This window comes from Equus quagga, chromosome 17 (genome assembly GCF_021613505.1).
Source record: "Equus quagga isolate Etosha38 chromosome 17, UCLA_HA_Equagga_1.0, whole genome shotgun sequence".
NCBI lineage: Eukaryota > Metazoa > Chordata > Mammalia > Perissodactyla > Equidae > Equus > Equus quagga.
The window spans coordinates 40,710,545-40,727,718 of NC_060283.1; the positions used below are offsets into that span (position 1 = coordinate 40,710,545).

At 34.7% G+C, this 17,174-nt stretch overlaps 2 protein-coding genes across 2 annotated transcripts in view; one reads left to right on the plus strand and one right to left on the minus strand.

Moving 5' to 3' along the window:
- The window catches only part of PSMD1 (proteasome 26S subunit, non-ATPase 1), a 90,476-nt gene that overhangs the window by 41,957 nt on the left and 31,345 nt on the right, over nt 1-17,174 (minus strand). The window lies entirely within an intron of this gene.
- HTR2B (5-hydroxytryptamine receptor 2B) lies at nt 1,995-15,828 on the plus strand. The gene is made up of 3 exons (XM_046643591.1): nt 1,995-2,456; nt 10,772-10,972; nt 14,782-15,828. The coding sequence occupies exons 1-3, from the start codon at nt 2,039-2,041 to the stop codon at nt 15,672-15,674; spliced, it is 1,512 nt and encodes a 503-aa protein (XP_046499547.1). The 5' UTR covers nt 1,995-2,038; the 3' UTR covers nt 15,675-15,828.

Consider the following 17,174-nt stretch of genomic DNA (forward strand, 5'->3'; position numbering starts at 1 on the left):
TAGAAGTAATTAAATAACCTTAAAATATGAGTGATCTAAGATGATCTTTTCAAAAAGAAACCTTGAGAATGCTGAACTTTTAATACTAAGGTGGTCTTACAGTTTAGAGAAAACTTAGCACAGCTGTTAAGATTTTTACATGAATTTTCTGAAATAAAGCAGAAATATATTTTCATTACATATATATCATGTATTTTCCCCAATATATCTGTGGGGAAAAAAGTGCCAATGAACCAACTCTCAAATCCAGAGGCCATCTGTTTAAAATGAGCAATGAAAAAGTTTCTGCTAAAGCCTATGTATACATGTAGAATTCAGACCTTTCTATATAAGGTTGCAACCAGAGCAAATTAATTTTGTTCCACGGCAAAGGCATAAAATCTGGATAATAATCTTGTTTCACTGCTAGAAATTAGAACTCTGGAAATAGCTATAAGGCTCACAGGGTAGAATTTTCACAGAATGAAAGCTCTAGAATCTCCAGACTATATCTTATTTTTTCTCAAATGGGAAAAATAGCCCAGGGTTAATCCAAAGCAAAACTATGGTAAGCTAAAACGATAGAGTTTATTACAGTCCCCCAAAGATCAAAGCAAGCCTTTAAGAAGAAAACTTGAATAAGGGTCATGAACTGGTTCAACCTACTTAAATGGTGGTTTTATGAATTATAATGAAGGCTGCTATTCCCTAAAAATGAATGTATCAAAGAGGAAATAACTTCCTTGGCATGCTTACAGCTATACAACACATTTGTTTCACTGCTTGCAAGCGCCAGTGCTGGAGGCTCAGAATAAGTCAATGGGAGGAGGACTCCAGTCACAGCAGCAAGCAGTCTACGAGCAGATAAGATGACATGCTTGGGAGAGTAACAAGGAAATAAAAGGTAAGAATTTAACAAATAAATACAGGATTAATCTAAAGGGTTTTTTCCTTTCTTAAAAACTCTGCTACCATAATCTTTCATTTCTATTCAGTGGTTTAAACACCAAAATGAAAAATTTACCAATGTTAAAGGAGAGATTTTAAGTATGGGATTTGTAGACTTTATGAATAAATGGTTTAACCTTCCTCTTAGCTTCCCCCTCCTTCCCAAGGAAACTGGGATGGTTAAGCAAAAAAAAATTACCGCTTAAAACAAAAAAAGAACTGCTTCAAGTGTGGCATAAAGTGATAAATTTTGAAAGTATGTGTTGCAGAAACATAATTTCTTTGAAGGACGAAAATTACTAAAAACAATTATTTGGATGCTAGTGATACCTATTTTTTTTTCCTTCTTTCAACCCAAAGGAATTCTAAAATGCTTTATGAAAACGGCATTTATATCAGTATTAAGATAAACCTGATCAGACAAAACCTAATTAAAAATAAAGATTCCTAGCTGGCAAATCACTTATTTAGACCTTAGGTGGGCTTGGAGTGCTTCTAGGTGGATGGTCAGTGAGTACCAAAAAGCTCTATCCAGAACTATTTAGTGCTTTGATATTTCTATTCTTCTGTACATATTCTAAACTAAAGGTAAAGACATTCAAGGGTCAGGAAACACCTAGCTTTTTATTATAACCACTGAAAAAATTAATGTATCTCGTTTCACTAATTGAGGCATATCGGGAATATGTTTGCAGGAACTGGCTGCATTTTGTCACAAATGCACAAAAGATCTATTGAGAAGGGAGACGCTACTAAGTTCAAGTGTTCTTTAACTTTTTGAAAATAAAGAAATAAAATATTGCAATCCACATATTTTTATATCTAGGGGGAACACTCTGGCATTCAAATTCAAACATGACTCTACCACTACAGCAAAGAAAAAAAAAGAGAAAGAGAAACTAATTATTTTTCTTTTTCACAGCTACCGGTTTCTTTCACTGAGCCTTCTGAAATCTGAGCCTCTGCAGAATTCTAAACATTTGGGCCTTACCTACAGACATGGACAGACAAACGTATGCTCTCATTTTAGAGAACTTGAAATTTTTTTTAAAGGAAGGAGTCAACTTTGGCTTCAAGGGTTTGGCATGGGTACAACGCCTTAAAAAAGCAGATGACCAGCTTAGCTACTGACCATGCTGACCATCGTCCGGAATCGGACCAAACCACAGAAAAACAGCGAATGGCTTTCTCCTATAGAATATATGAACAAAGCACAATTCCTGAGCACATTCTGCAGAGCTCATTTGATCACTTAATCTCCTCTAATTGGTCTGGATTACAGAGAGAATCGATACCAGAGGAAATGAAACAGATTGGTGAGGAACAGGGAAATAACCCACACTGGGCAGCTCTTCTGATACTCATGGTGATAATACCTACAATTGGTGGAAACATCCTTGTTATTCTGGCTGTTTCACTGGAGAAAAAGCTGCAGTATGCTACCAATTACTTTCTCATGTCTCTGGCAGTGGCCGATCTGCTGGTTGGATTGTTTGTGATGCCGATTGCTCTCTTGACAATAATGTTTGGTAAGTATTTCACTTTGTTCCTGCTGTCAAACCACAAAACTCTGATAAACTATGTAGAGAAACGGATATCCATTTAATCTTTAAAAATGGACTGGAATATTTAAAGATACAGTGAGTAAACAGTTCCTCATTTTTCATCACTTTCTATGGTTAATAATCAGTTTTAAAGAGCAAAAAATTTTTTAGAAACAATTCTACTCCCTTCTCAGTCATCTAATAAAATCATTTAAAAAAGTCATCTAAGTTAGCAATATCCATAAATTCTGCGTACATTACCCAAAAATCATAGTGAAGAACAGACCTATACTGTAACTTTCCCACTATTAATCCTTTTTTTTCTTGACAAAGCAACAGCTAGGACACTTCTGTGACCGTTATGTGCTGGGTTAATTATTAACGATAAGGTCTTTGAATCACTAAATTCCAATTTAAATTGCTAAACTCCAATTTAAAATCAGAATTATTCTAAAAATTCTTGTTATACCTCTTTACAGTTTGTGTACTTTAGACTTAAGCACAATTCTTACATGTGTCATGTTAAGAAAAAATTATGTTTAGTTGCTAAAAGAAATGGTTTGGCTCAGTGTCCAGAGATCATTCATCTGTTTAATTTTTATGATTTCTGACCCTTTGCATCCTTGATATACGTAAGAGGAATCAGACTTCCAGCTTATTAAAATAAGAGACCAAAATCTGAGTTACTGTAGTAATAAAAAACGCAGTTTGATATTAAAATCTTTGTTATAATAAAAAAGATAATGTTATTAAAATGGTGTAAGTAGTTTCTGATTCATGCGTATCATGTCTAGTTATGGAATTTGGGGAAAAAACAAATAATTCTGCTGGTGAATTATGAGAGCGCCTAAGAATCAGCATTAAGAGGACATTTAATTTAATGCTTAGCATAAATTGATATTCATTCATTAATTGCTTAAGAAAAATGATTATTTGTAGCAGATAAGGCTTCTTGGAATTATGTTTATATAGTAACAATAAAAATATTTCAGGTCATAGAAGTAAAATTTATTTAACTAGAAGGTGAAGAAAAATTGCCATTCAAACAATTATATTCAGGTTCAAATGTTACATTTTTATAAGTAATTATAGAAAGATATCTAAAATCAAGTACTTGCTCACTTAAATACAATCAGATGGTGACTGGCTGAAACTTCCACTCTAAATGAACATGTACCCAGGCTCTAAATTCTCTGGTAGGACAAGGAGAAATGAATAAGGTTCTATTGCTTTAATTAACTCTCTAATCATGAATACTTTCTTTCTATCCCTCTCCCTTTTATAAATCTGTAATCTTTTGAGTAACCTAGCGCTACACGAAACCATGGAAAATAACTAAGAAACCTCACTCTAAAGGAGAATCTAAACAATCTTAATTCTCAAAAAAGTTTAAAGGAAATAAAGTAAATGAGGATTATGTAGGAATCCTTATGCATACTTGGTAAAGACTGTACAGGCATTTGATTCAAGCTCTTATTGCCATGCACACAACAGTCGCTTAATGTGTAAAATCACTCTCTCTAAATGGTGCTTTGCTAGGCACACAGAAAACGTTAAAATGCTCATCTCATGCTACCATAAAATTTAATTGATGTATTATGTTGAATAAATGAGATTGCATGAGTTAGGTAGAAGTGAATTTTAACTTTAAAATCCATGAGTCCATAAACAGCAAACATCTACTATATGCAAAATACTGTAGGAGATACTTAAATTATCAGCTAAACAGTAAAGGAATCTTAAAAGGCAAAGATCCTCAGTATTAAAGTGAGCTGACAAACAAAACACAAAAACAGGTGATAGAGATAATTCCATGTATTCCACAGGAAGAGCAGGTATCCAGCAGCTGAAAACTAAGTTTATATTTAAATTTTTGAGGCCTAACATATTCTTAGCAATAAAAGCAGAAAACTCAACAAACTTTAATAAAGACTATGTGGAATGTCTCATTATTTATGTCCTAAATAATTATGATACATAATTTAACCACATTTCACTCTTTCCAATGTTTAATTACAAAATCAAATCTTTCATAGCCCCAAACACTTTTACTATCAGTAATTAAGCCGTATGGTGAGCTTAGTAGATTTTTAAAAAAATGAACTAACCTGGGAACTTTACTATTTAAAACATTATTGTATTAATTTATTACCGAAAACATTATTCTATTTCCATAAGAAAATGCATGCTGCCCTCTAAAAAGCTTCAAAAGGATGCATTCATAAATTGGGAACTGCACATATTATAAATGGGGACTTGATTTCAAATACTAAGATTTTTTGGTAGCCTCTCACATGTTAAATACTAACGCTTTCTAAATTAATGCATTTATAAGAATTTCTGATAACTTTAAAAGGCAGGAGTAGATTTTGTGTATTTTTCTCTCATTTTGGGGTTAATCTTCAAAACTTCTGAAGTCTGTACAGACAAAAGTGACCCTGGTTCTGTAAACATGAAAAATTAACTACCATTATGAATGATTTTTAGTTATCTCAGGGAAATTCAATAATATTCAACTCAAACTCAAAAGTAACAGAGAAACTTCATATATTCTAATAAAATTAAGTTTTAAAAAAGGGAGAACAGTGAAATTTAAAAAGCGGCTTTTATTAACCAATGACTTGTATAATATTTGTTTATATATCGTTTGAATTTCTATTTTACCAAGATTATGACAACTGACACAACACGGTCTTTCAAATGAGTTGTGCTATGTCAACTTCTCTGCCACTTCTTCTCTGGGAACACTGAAACGGCCGACAGATGGGGGCTGATGCAAGACACCCCAGGCTTTCCATCCTGGTTCTCTTGTATTGGCTTAGAGAAGTCACTTAACATATCAGAATTCAATCACCTTCTCTGTAAAGTGGGTATGGTAAATCTTACACTGCAGGTATTTGTGAAATTGTCAAGTAGAGCCCAGCATGTTATAGGCACTAATAACTGGCAAGGATTAGTTCAGTATGCAAAGGGTTTATATATTTAAATATATGACAATTTAGATGTGAGTCTGACCAGAGATGAAACAGATGTATAGCAGTAAAAGAAAAAATATCAGTTACTCATTTATGTAGTAAAATGCTGCTCTACTCGATTCTTAAATGAGGAAGCAAAGCAATTAAAGGCACTTCTTCCTAGAAAGTGAACATTTAAAAAAAAATCAAGGAAAAATTTTCATACGTATTAAATCACTTGAAACATTTAAAACACTATCATATTAGACACCTAACCCCAAGATATTTCATCTGCTTAAATGTAGTGGAAAAACAACAAAAAGAAAACAGAAGCTTCATAATAAAAATTTAAGCACTGATCTATGTCTCCCTTTTCTGGAAGAGAAAGATAGAAACATAAGAATTTCTGAGATTAAAAAAAGCGTGCACTTCAAAAATATGTCCTTTTTGAACATCAGAGCTATTTACGATTTGCCCTGCTCCAATACATTCTTGAACTATTGACCTTGGTGAACTCTATAGGCACAGACCTCTTGAAATAGCTTTAAAAATACAATGGTTTTTAAATTCTGAAAAGGGAAATATCTTATGTTCCAGAGTTATAGATTAATGTCAATTATTTTCTGAAGAGATGACATAACTCAGGTTTCTAAACTAAAAACTTGCCCAAAGGGTAAGCAGATTTCAAATAAAATGAGTCTATCTCATGAAGAAACTGAGTTTCTGGCTAAAAAATTCAATTTTTACATCAGTTAAAAAGAATGCAAAAAAACAAAAAAACAAGTGTGGCAATGCCTGTAGGTTAAGTTTCTTCATCATATACGTATAATAAGTAGTAGTTAAAATTCAACTTTAGTAAAAGGGATGCTTTCATGACAAATTTAATTAAAAGAAACATATTCTCATGCCTTTTTTTGGAAGTACAGCTTTCAGTTCAACTGGATGCACTCACTCTTGCTACCGCAGGCAGGAAGACAAACATCCTGATTTTATACTGATGACATGGCTTATTGTTTCTAAGTAGGAGTGTTTTAATGGCTGGGTTAGTTGGCTAGTTTCTGTCAAACAATAACAGTAATAAGAACTAACATTCATTGAGGCTTTCTCTATGCCAGACATTGTTCTAAACACTTTATATGTATTATTGCATTTAATCCTCAAAGCTACCCTATAAAATTGGTATTACTACTATCATTCCCATTTTACAAGAGAGGACACAGGAATAAATAAATAGCAGAGACATGATTTGAACCAAGGAAAACTGACTCTAGAATTCACACTCTTAACCTCTATTACTCTCGCTTCCTCAAATGAACTGAGAAGTTACATCAACTAAAACTGTTGATTTGGCGAACAGCCAACATTTATATCTTAAGTAACTCTATCTAACAAGAGGGCCACAGAATTTTCTCTAAGGACAAGGCAGAACCCAAATTTTTTTTAAAGTTATATGTCATAGTAAATGACAAAGGATACCTGGGTCTTAACCAATACTTAAAATGACACCTTGAGGTGACTGCAGACCTCTTTTCTGAGGAAGACGTTGGACCTACGTCCATGCCTACGAAGTTGTTGAACTTTGGGAGACAAGAGAAACCTAAGTAACCGAAGAGCAGTTCTACCACCCCTTATGTATGGTGGTATTTAAAGCATACAAGTCTTCATTTTAAACAAAATATTTGTGCTGCTAATACTTTTAGATAAATAGTCAACTGTGTCTAATCCAGGACTCACTTAAGACTTATTTTTGCTCCTATAATTATCAATCTGTAATTATTTCAGGCACCCATAGAAATGCCATTATTCAAACCTTATTGAAATTAAATTCCTCTTTGAGTTTAATCTGGAAGTGCATGGGGGAAAAAGGTGGAAAATGGGATTTGTTTTTCAGAGAAATTTTGTGTATTCTTTTTGTGAGACAACAAATACTACATAATTTGAGTGTTTTCCCCCTTCTGTCTTAGCTTTCATGAAGAAGTCACATTTAGAGCCCCAGAATGGCAGTAATTAATTTAGTTCAAGTACCTGATAACTTATTTTCCTTAGACTGACTCTTACATATGCTTTTCTTTCTTTCTTTTTATGTAAATTTGTAACTGCTCCCTTTAAAATAATATATTAAGTTCTTACGGAAATAAACTGGACAGAATACATTACCACAAATAAATGAAATTATAAATCCTTAAAACAAATTAAAACTCCTAATGAAAATAACATACAAAGTTTTGGAACAGTTAACCTATATCACCATACCAACTTAAACTTTTTTGGTTATTCTGAATAGTAAGAAACTTTTCTCACCTTGAGCCTATCAAATTAACAGTAACTGAAAAGACAATTTTAAAATGAAGTATTTGGACTAGGAAAAGTCCCTTTACAAACTGAGAACGTCTGAAACTGTTTTTAATTTGTATCAATTCTTAGATTACCTGAACCTATTTAGGCAATTAGATAAGCTTTTTCTTCTTTTTGCTTTGTATAAAAGATTTCTACTAATTTAATGCAGTCATCATCTGTTACTCTAATGTTTGATAAAAACAGTCTCTTCCCTAGTATTTCATGAAACTTGAAATCATAAAGATCCATCTCTTGATCCTAAACCTCATAGTCTCCTTCTTTCTTAAAAGAAATTCTCTATCACGCCTCAGTATTTCTGCTGTTAGCCGTAAGAAAATTCTAGTGATTTGCATTAATTTTAATACACACTTTTTGTTTCAAAATTGGAGTTTACAAAATAAGTTCACTCTGCTGGAAAGCGAGGCTAACCAGGCTTCATGGGCTTAATTAAATCAGCACTGAGGAGCTTGGCTTCTAGCCCACAACTAGGAGCATGTGGGTCAGAGAGTCTAATTCCAAAGACATGCACTTTTTATATGAGAGTTCTTTTGTGGCTTCCTGCCCGTGGCTACTAGATTTATGACCAGAATTTTCCAGACCTTAATTTTTAAAAATATAATCCATAATTAGAATAACTAAATAGGAAAGTTTAAATTGTTAGTAACTCATTTTAAAAGATGATACAGAAAGAGCACACATATAAAGAAAGGAAGTCTTAGATATAAGACATTAATTATCAGCCATTTAAAATCCTCAGCTATGATCAACATCCCTGGTTGTAGCTCTAGACTTGAGTATTTTTCTACCTCCTACTCGATCATCAATCTATAACTTCAGGACAGTTGGGAATGCAGCCTCACTTTAAGGAGTTTTGAGTGAAAACTCTGAGTCGTATGTGATTCTTTTCACTCTACTGAGACCATTAATTAGCTTAAGCTCAAGTCAAAGAATACACTGCTGTCTTTGACTGTCCAAGGTCTTTTTCCACTAATTAACAGAAAATCTGAATTCTACAGCTAAGAGGGAGAAAACCTAATTGATTAGATTCTTTCTAAACACAGGTTTCTCTGCCAATACTTTATTTTGAGAGGTTAAGTTCCAAACTTAAGTCCCATAACCTCCTTTCTAAGAGGCACTCTGAGTGCCTATTCTACACCAGCAAACCTAGGTGCATCTTTTAAGACTCAAAACACAAGCTTTCCCAGAAAGTTTTCTAAAACAATCTCTAAAATCCATTCCAGCTCAATGACTCTATAATTCATCATCTTCATCACTTATTCTCACCCCCAAGTTGGTGAAGTAGGAAAGTTTGATTACAGTTTTTACTTAAAAGTATGAAATACTCCTTCTGCCTGATGCTATAATCCTTTTTAAAGAAGCTACTGAACACGAAACGAAATACCAAGCAATTATTTATCCATTTTGAATAAAAATTCATACTGACTTTGTTATTTTGTTCCTAAGAAGAAATATTTAAAATATTCCTATTAAGCATTCCACACACCAAATATGGAAACAGAAGGCACCAAAAAGTGGATTTGTCAGTCTTGCTACCTCTTTTGGGGAATACCCAAATATTTTTCACTCAAATCCTACTTGACTCTTGAAAAAACCATATATAAGTCTATCTAAAAATTCCTTCCCTAAATTATGGTTTTCTTTTTTGGTCTGGGATACTAACCTCTCTCCACCCCTAGGCTTCTTGAATTTAAACAGTTTACAACTGAAGGGTCTCTTGGTGCCCTGAAATCCTGAGGTAGTTATCACTTGGTCCTCCTTCAATTATCCCAATCATTTTACACCTGCCAAAGTCAGATATACTTACAAAAACCAGGAAAAGAAAAGTAGTTTATATTTTGTCAGTAGACATAGAACAATTAAACCATAAAAAGGATTTCGATAATCTCATATGTATGACATTTGTTCTATACAGGAGTAATTTGCTTTTATAGCAAGTTCTAAAATCTATATATATACATGTGTGCGTGTGTGCGCTTGGTAAAAGGATTCTAACTGAAATATTCTAGAGCAAACTCTAAAACAAATTTTAGTTGTTTTGAAATTGCAAACATGTATGTAGTGGGTGTATGTATAATGCAAAATGTATCCAATCCATATATGTATGGATAGTTGTCTACGTAAATTTATTGGAAAGTTATGTAGAATATTCAATATCTCCAAAATCTGAAAATTAAAAAAAACTTATAAAGTGCTTAATACTGTCTGAGATATATAGTAGTGCTTTTTAAATAAGAGTCTGTTAAATGAACTATGTCTAATCCTGAGATTTTCTTTTTCAACCAAAATTTTGTATTACATCTCTAGTGCTCAGAGTGAATGACAGAACATAGAAGGATAACAATGTACTTTCCTTCAGGATAATCTGAAGCCATTCTTTCTGCGAACTTTACTCAAGAACTATTTCTGTCAAAAAGAAAACTCAAATCATCCCACTTCATCATTTCACTAAATGAGAGTTTGCTATAAACAAGTATCATGCTGCTACTAGCCATTGCTGGAAGTGAGTCAAAGCCCCAGGCCTCACTGAGATTCCCATTCTAAGTCTTTTTTTCCACATCATAGTGCCTTTTCTACATGGTAAAATGTTTTCTTTCTATACAATAGCCACTTAAACACAGATTTTATTTGAACAGCAAGGTTAAGTTCCAATGGCAACATTGTGTAAATTTTTAAAAGCTCACAAAAGTGATAGACAAAAGAGCAAAGATCAAAGTAATGCTAAAAATGCCAAACTGCTGCTGATTTAGACAAAGGGTTGTAATTATTATATAAAACAGAAAATATATTTAAAAGGTACCATCTACAGAAATATATTTAATATTATTGACTCCATTATCTGAGGTCGAACATTATCTTGTGGAGGTTAAGTCATAAAATTTCAGATGAATAATGAAAAAAGTTACAAATATGTATCACTTTAAAAAGAAACTGCAGACTGAAGGTTGCCACTTTGCAGAATATGTTTTTATTTTGTTTTCTCTCTTTCAGAGGCTATGTGGCCCCTCCCACTTGTTCTATGCCCTGCCTGGTTATTTCTTGATGTTCTTTTTTCTACTGCATCCATCATGCATCTCTGTGCCATTTCAGTGGATCGTTATATAGCCATCAAAAAGCCAATCCAAGCCAATCAATATAACTCACGAGCTACAGCATTCATCAAGATTACAGTGGTGTGGTTAATTTCAATAGGTATGTGGGGAATGTCAGGGTGTGGGGCAGTGTGTATAGCCTTTGGTTCCATTTGGCTAGGAGAATACGAGGCCTGGTAGGCGTGAAACTCAGTACAAGAGGTGAAGGCAGCCTATTGCTACACCAACACAAGCTCCTTACACCATTACATTCATCATATAACTTTTAAACCATATTATCAGCAAAAAGCGTGAAAAGGCAGAAAAGTTCACATCCTCAGAAAGAATTATTCTCATAGTGTTTATGGTGATATCTTCCTACTTTTATTTTGACATGCCGTAAGACTAAGTCTGAAAACAGTTCTCCTATTTGTCAACAGATCAGTAAGGTCTAGGTAGCATGCAGAATCCCAAAATTGTACTAAAGTAATAAAAAAATGAAATGCATCTTAAATTACAGCTAAGAAGAGAAACAGGAAAATGGAAAAAAGAAAAAACAACCTAAATATTTTGTATGCAGTCATCTTGGAAGTCCACATGTACACAGATTAAAGGCAGCAATTGTCTGCTTAAGTATTTTGAATATATTTAATTAGAAGTTTTAAGAGAGATGCAAATGATGTTCAGAAATGATATTTCTTCTAAATTGTTTCATGCCCCTGTTCCCATCTTTAATGCTCAAGCATAGCTGCTATAAGTTTCTTAGAATGTAGTACAGCATAAATAACTCAAATCTCTTATAAGTTGCCACCAGAAAAACAGATTGATGACAATTACTATGATCATTAATAGTTTGACCAGCAGATTCACTTCTTCCTAGTAAAAAAAAAAATTAAAAGAGGAAAAAATCAAGAGAGATCTGGAATGCTAAAAGGAAAGCAAGAAAAAGACGTGACTTCTCTCCAACCAGAATAAGAACACTGGGGCAAAAAAGCCTGACACTGAAATTGACCTTTATATTCCTGAAATAACAATAGCAGGGCAAAACCTCTTTTGAAAAATTTGTAGGTAAAAGTAAGGAGTGTTACTACTCTGGCTTGGGAAGAAAGTAGGGTCAAGGAAAAAGTCTACTCAGAATGGAGAGATTTACAAGCAATGAGACAAGGCTAGTTCTGGGGGCAGAGGCTGACTGATCAAGCAAAAGAGGCACTCCCAAAAGAAGATAGGGAATGGGCCTGGGAGACTGGAAAACTAAAGTAGTTCACGTCAAATGACCCACAACTTTTTGGTAAGCTCACTGCCATGAGGGAAAGGGAAAGAGAGATAGTGTGAAGTATGTGTGTTGGTGAAGGGTTGGGGGAATAGGGCAAAGGCAGGGAGAAAACAGGAGAAATGAATCCTTAAGAAGAATTAAAACATTTGAAATCGTGAAATATATCAAGCCAATAAACAAACAGCTTGTTGGTAGAAGTGGTACCTCAGCTATGGCTGTATAACATGAATTTATAAATTGATCAAATTTTTACTGAGTACTTAAGATGTGCTAGATACTAAGAAGACAAAGATGAATAAGAAAAGAATCTGCACTCAAGGAAGGCAGATTAGACTAATACAAAGTGATAAGTATGCAGGAGAAAAAGAATAAAAAGACGACCCTAGATTTATAGCTTTGGAAGGGATCTTAGAAATCTACTTTTTCCTTTTATAGATGAGAAAAGAAACCTAGAGGTTTTAAATAGTTGGCTTAAAAACTATTACAGCTTTTCAGCACCAAGGCCAAGACCAATGCTCTTTTCATTTCATCACACTGTCTTGTAGAAGAGCTGACAATTTAGTAACTTTGTAAAAGAAAAAAGCAGGTGATGCAGTTAGTTTAGTTTTAAAATTCTGCAAAGTGCTGAAAAGAGCTCGCTTTCTTCTTCCAGGTTTACTGTTATCCTAGGTAACACCTGGCAATGGGTGAGGGTACAAAAAGTACCAGTGAAAACAAATACTCTTGATGAACAAGCTGGTTGAGAAGGTAATATGAGCCTTGACAGGGGTTAACGGAATGTGAAACAGAGAAGGAAGGATGGACTAGAAGTCAAGACAACCGTAAAGAAATTCTACAGCAATGAGGAGTAGCAGGGCAAGAAAGAGAAATATCAGAGTTCATGATTTCAAATAGGGGATAGTTTTAAGTGGACTTATGGATGGCTTCAGGAGTGCAAATAATAATTAGAGTTGAGGAATTCAAGAAATATAAAATTAAGGTGTTAGAAGAGTCATCAATGGAATGAAGTCGAAGGCCATGGAGCAGCGGAGAGGAAGACTATATAGCAAGGTGCTGAAACCACTGAGGAAGGTAGATAGATGTCCTGGGGGCTGGCAGAAGACCTGGATGGAGATTAAATAGACTTCAAAACAGAAGTGTTTTGGGGGGAAAGAACAGTGAAATGATTATCTGGAAGTAAGAGGGTAGAGTCAGCCAACTTTTTCTGTAAAGGGCAAGGTAGCAAATATTCCAGGCTTGCAGGCTCTATATAGTTTCTGTCACCCAACTCTGCAGCAATAGAAAAGCAGACATAGAAAATACGTTAACGAGTGGGTATGGCTGTGTTACAGTAAAATTTTATATATAAAAACAGAAGACAGGCCAGATTTGGCCCTCGAGCTGTAGTTTTCTTACCCTTAGTGTAGAACAGTAAATATACAGAATCCTCTTTCTGGTGGTGTATCCGAGGAAAAGGAGAAAAAGTAGTGGTCTCTATTAGTAAGGGTTTGAGGAAAATATTCTTGTCAAGGGCTCTTTAGCTACCATAAAAAGGCTCTGCAGTTGGAGTACTTTGTAAATTCATTAAACAACAAAAGGATTCTAGAAGTTTCTAAAGATCAATTAATTCCGACTTACTTTTAAATATCTGCTGTTTCAAAGAGAAACGGCAGGCTAACCCTGGTGTTACCTTCTTAATAAGTCTTCTTAATAAGCTACTTCACTAAGCAAGATCATATTTATTTATTTGTTTATTTATTGGTGGTTTTTTTTCTCACTGAAGAAGATCTACCCTGAGCTAACATCTGTTGCCAATCTTCCTCTTTTTGCTTGAGGAACATTCACCCTGAGCTAACATCTGTGCCAATCTTCCTCTACTCTGACTGTGCGTCTCCACCACAGCATGGTGACAAGTGGTATAGGTTTGCACCAGGAATTGAACCCAGGCCACCAGAGTGGAAAGCACCGAACTTAACCACTAGGCCACGGGGCTGGCCATAGCAAGATCACATTTAAATACCTACTTCATGGTATTTAAAGTATTAGGAAATTAGCATAAGGTACATTTCTTTCTTCTATTAGAGGAACTCTCAATCTTGAAAATAAATTTCACCATTCGCATGCTGTCAAATATTTAAGTAGCATTTTTTAAAAAAACAATGAACCTCTTAGTTTTCCCTAAGAAGTCAGAAGGAAAACATTAAAAGACATTCACAAAGATCAGAACTGTCTGTTAAATGGAAACTGTGTAACCTCAAAAATAATAAAATAGATATCTATTCAGAATTAATATATTGCATGAACGTACTCTGAAATCTCTTTAGATCAACTACATTGGATATTAAGATAAAAGAGGCTTCTCTTTTGAAGTCCTTTTCCTTAACCTGGGATCAGTCAACAAACAAAAACAGATTATGAGAAATGGAGAATAAATGAAGACATTCCCTACCATTTCATGGACATACTGCAGCTTTAGGGAAGCTTGAATTAAACATCTGAAATCCCTAACCGATAGGTTCTATTTATAAATCTTCCATTGATTAAGCACTTTGACAGATTCTGCACTGTGGGTACCAGGAATTACAATACATTAACCACACAAAATCACTAAGACAGACCTAATCTAAGAGTCAAAGGTCATAAAATTAACTCTGTTTATCTTGTTTCCTCTTCCGTAGGTATTGCCATTCCAGTTCCCATTAAAGCGATAGAGACTGATATGGGTAACCCAAATAACATCACTTGTGGGCTGACAAAGGACCGTTTTGGCAATTTCATGCTCTTTGGTTCACTGGCTGCCTTCTTTACACCTCTGGCGATCATGATTGTCACCTACTTTCTCACTATCCGTGCTTTACAGAAGAAAGCTTACTTGATCAAAAACAAACCACCTCAACGCCTAACGTGGCTGACTGTGTCCACAGTCTTCCAAAGGGATGAAACACCTTGCTCATCACCTGAAAAAGTGGCAATGCTGGATGGTTCTCACAAGGATAAAACTCTGCCCAATTCAAGTGATGACATACTAGTGCGAAGAATGTCCACAGTTGGGAAAAAATCAATGCAGACCATTTCCAATGAACAGAGAGCCTCAAAGGTCTTAGGGATTGTGTTTTTCCTTTTTTTGCTTATGTGGTGCCCCTTTTTTATTACAAATATAACCTTAGTTTTATGTGATTCCTGCAACCAGACTACTCTTGAAATGCTCCTGGAGATATTCGTATGGATAGGCTATATTTCCTCAGGGGTGAATCCTTTGGTCTACACCCTCTTCAACAAGACATTTCGGGATGCATTTTCCCGATACATCACCTGCAATTACAGGGCCACAAAATCAGTAAAAACTCTTAGAAAACGCTCCAGTAACGTCTACTTCCGGAATCCAATGGCAGAGAACTCTAAGCTTTTCATGAAGCATGGAATGCGAAATGGGATTAATCCTGCCATGTACCAGAGCCCAATAAGGCTCCGAAGTTCAACCATTCAGTCTTCATCACTCATTCTACTAGATACACTTCTCCTCACCGAAAATGAAGGTGACAAAACTGAAGAACAAGTCAGTTACGTATAGCAGGAAGGCACAATTTTCATCTAACTAATATAATGATGAGTAAGATGATGAAGCAGATATAAATGTACCAAGAATTACATAAAAGAGAACTTCATCATGTATCAAATCATCTCTTTAAACTAAGCGTTATGTACTAAGATTATCCAGTTTTCTTTATGTGTACAAAATTACTCCATGAAAAAAATCATTTTATAAAGCTGCAAATTAAAACAATCCAGCACTCTATGGTTAAATATTAAGGTATTTGAATGAAATAAAATTAAATAAATCAATAAATTTCAGGCTTAAAAAATGTCATCATAAGGATTTATCTAGTTTCTAATTGTATGCAAAGCTGTGCCAAGAATGAAATAAAACAAAACAAACAAGCATTAATCTTGTCTTCAAGGCCTTAAAAGCATAAGGCATTACACAGAAGAACAGTGATAGGAACAGAGGACTAAAAACAAGTGCATAAAATAATGATCACACCTGGAGCTAAGTTAAGATTGCCATTTACAGACTGGCTTAGCTAACTGTAGTCATGATTTTGCTTTGATCAGGAAACTCTCTTGATGGAAAGGGTAGGGAGGACAGTAGTTTTAGATAGCACACAAAGTACTAGGATCTTAGAACTAGAGCTGTTTGTTAAATGGCTGTTACCAGGCATCTACTCAGAAGAGGTGGGTCTACTGGAGGAGGAGGAGAAAACACCTGAAATCACTCTTGGGTACCTGAACCCGATTACGCTCCTTAAAGAACATATGCAAACTGGAGGCATGGGACCTCAATCTGGGAACCTACACTTTAACGATCTCATAAACTGAGATCATGGGTACCCAAGCTTGCCCAAAGACTTGGTGAAATTCTGGCACAAAATTTTTTACTCACTTTTCCATTATTTCATTTTACATTGCTAGACTGGGAATAAATCTAATCTATGTTACTTACCAGCTCACTGACCAAATTTACGAAAGATATTTAATTTCTCTGAGCCTCAGTTTTCTCACCTACATTTCGTAGGGTTCTTATGAGGATGAGTACATGTGGGTGCCATGTAAATGGCAAACAATTCTATCTATTTACTTTTGATATTTTATTTTTATGCTACTCCCATAAATGGTGAACAAATTTAGGCTGAGGGGTGTGCAGTGAAGACAGCCCATATCCCAGCTTTTCCTTTTCAGGATGACCCATTTTTATGCCTCAACCTATTGCTCTATAGGTGTCCCTCTCCAGGCAACTCAGTCTAAGAAAAGTACTTCAAGAAATGTGTTGGCTATGGAGAAGCCCAGCATATGTGAACCTGAAATATATTCTTAAACAGCAGACTCCTTTCCTAGAACATGGCTCTAAAACATAAATCTTACAGGCTCTGTGTTATCTACCAGAAAAAGAGAGTCTTACACATTTAATTCCTAAATCATCAAAGCTTTGAGTACTTTTCTCCACTAGTCTAAAATTTTTCAGCATCATTAAGGGTGGGCTACCTCAGACAAGGGGCAAAATAATTTATAGTTC

Bases quoted from the DNA above. Each gene is read 5' to 3' on its own strand.
- HTR2B (XM_046643591.1), top strand. From the start codon at position 2,039: ATGACCAGCTTAGCTACTGACCATGCTGACCATCGTCCGGAATCGGAC. The intron at 2,457-10,771 runs GTAAGTATTTCA...TCTCTCTTTCAG, and splicing joins TCTCTTGACAATAATGTTTG to AGGCTATGTGGCCCCTCCCA. The intron at 10,973-14,781 runs GTATGTGGGGAA...CCTCTTCCGTAG, and splicing joins GGTGTGGTTAATTTCAATAG to GTATTGCCATTCCAGTTCCC.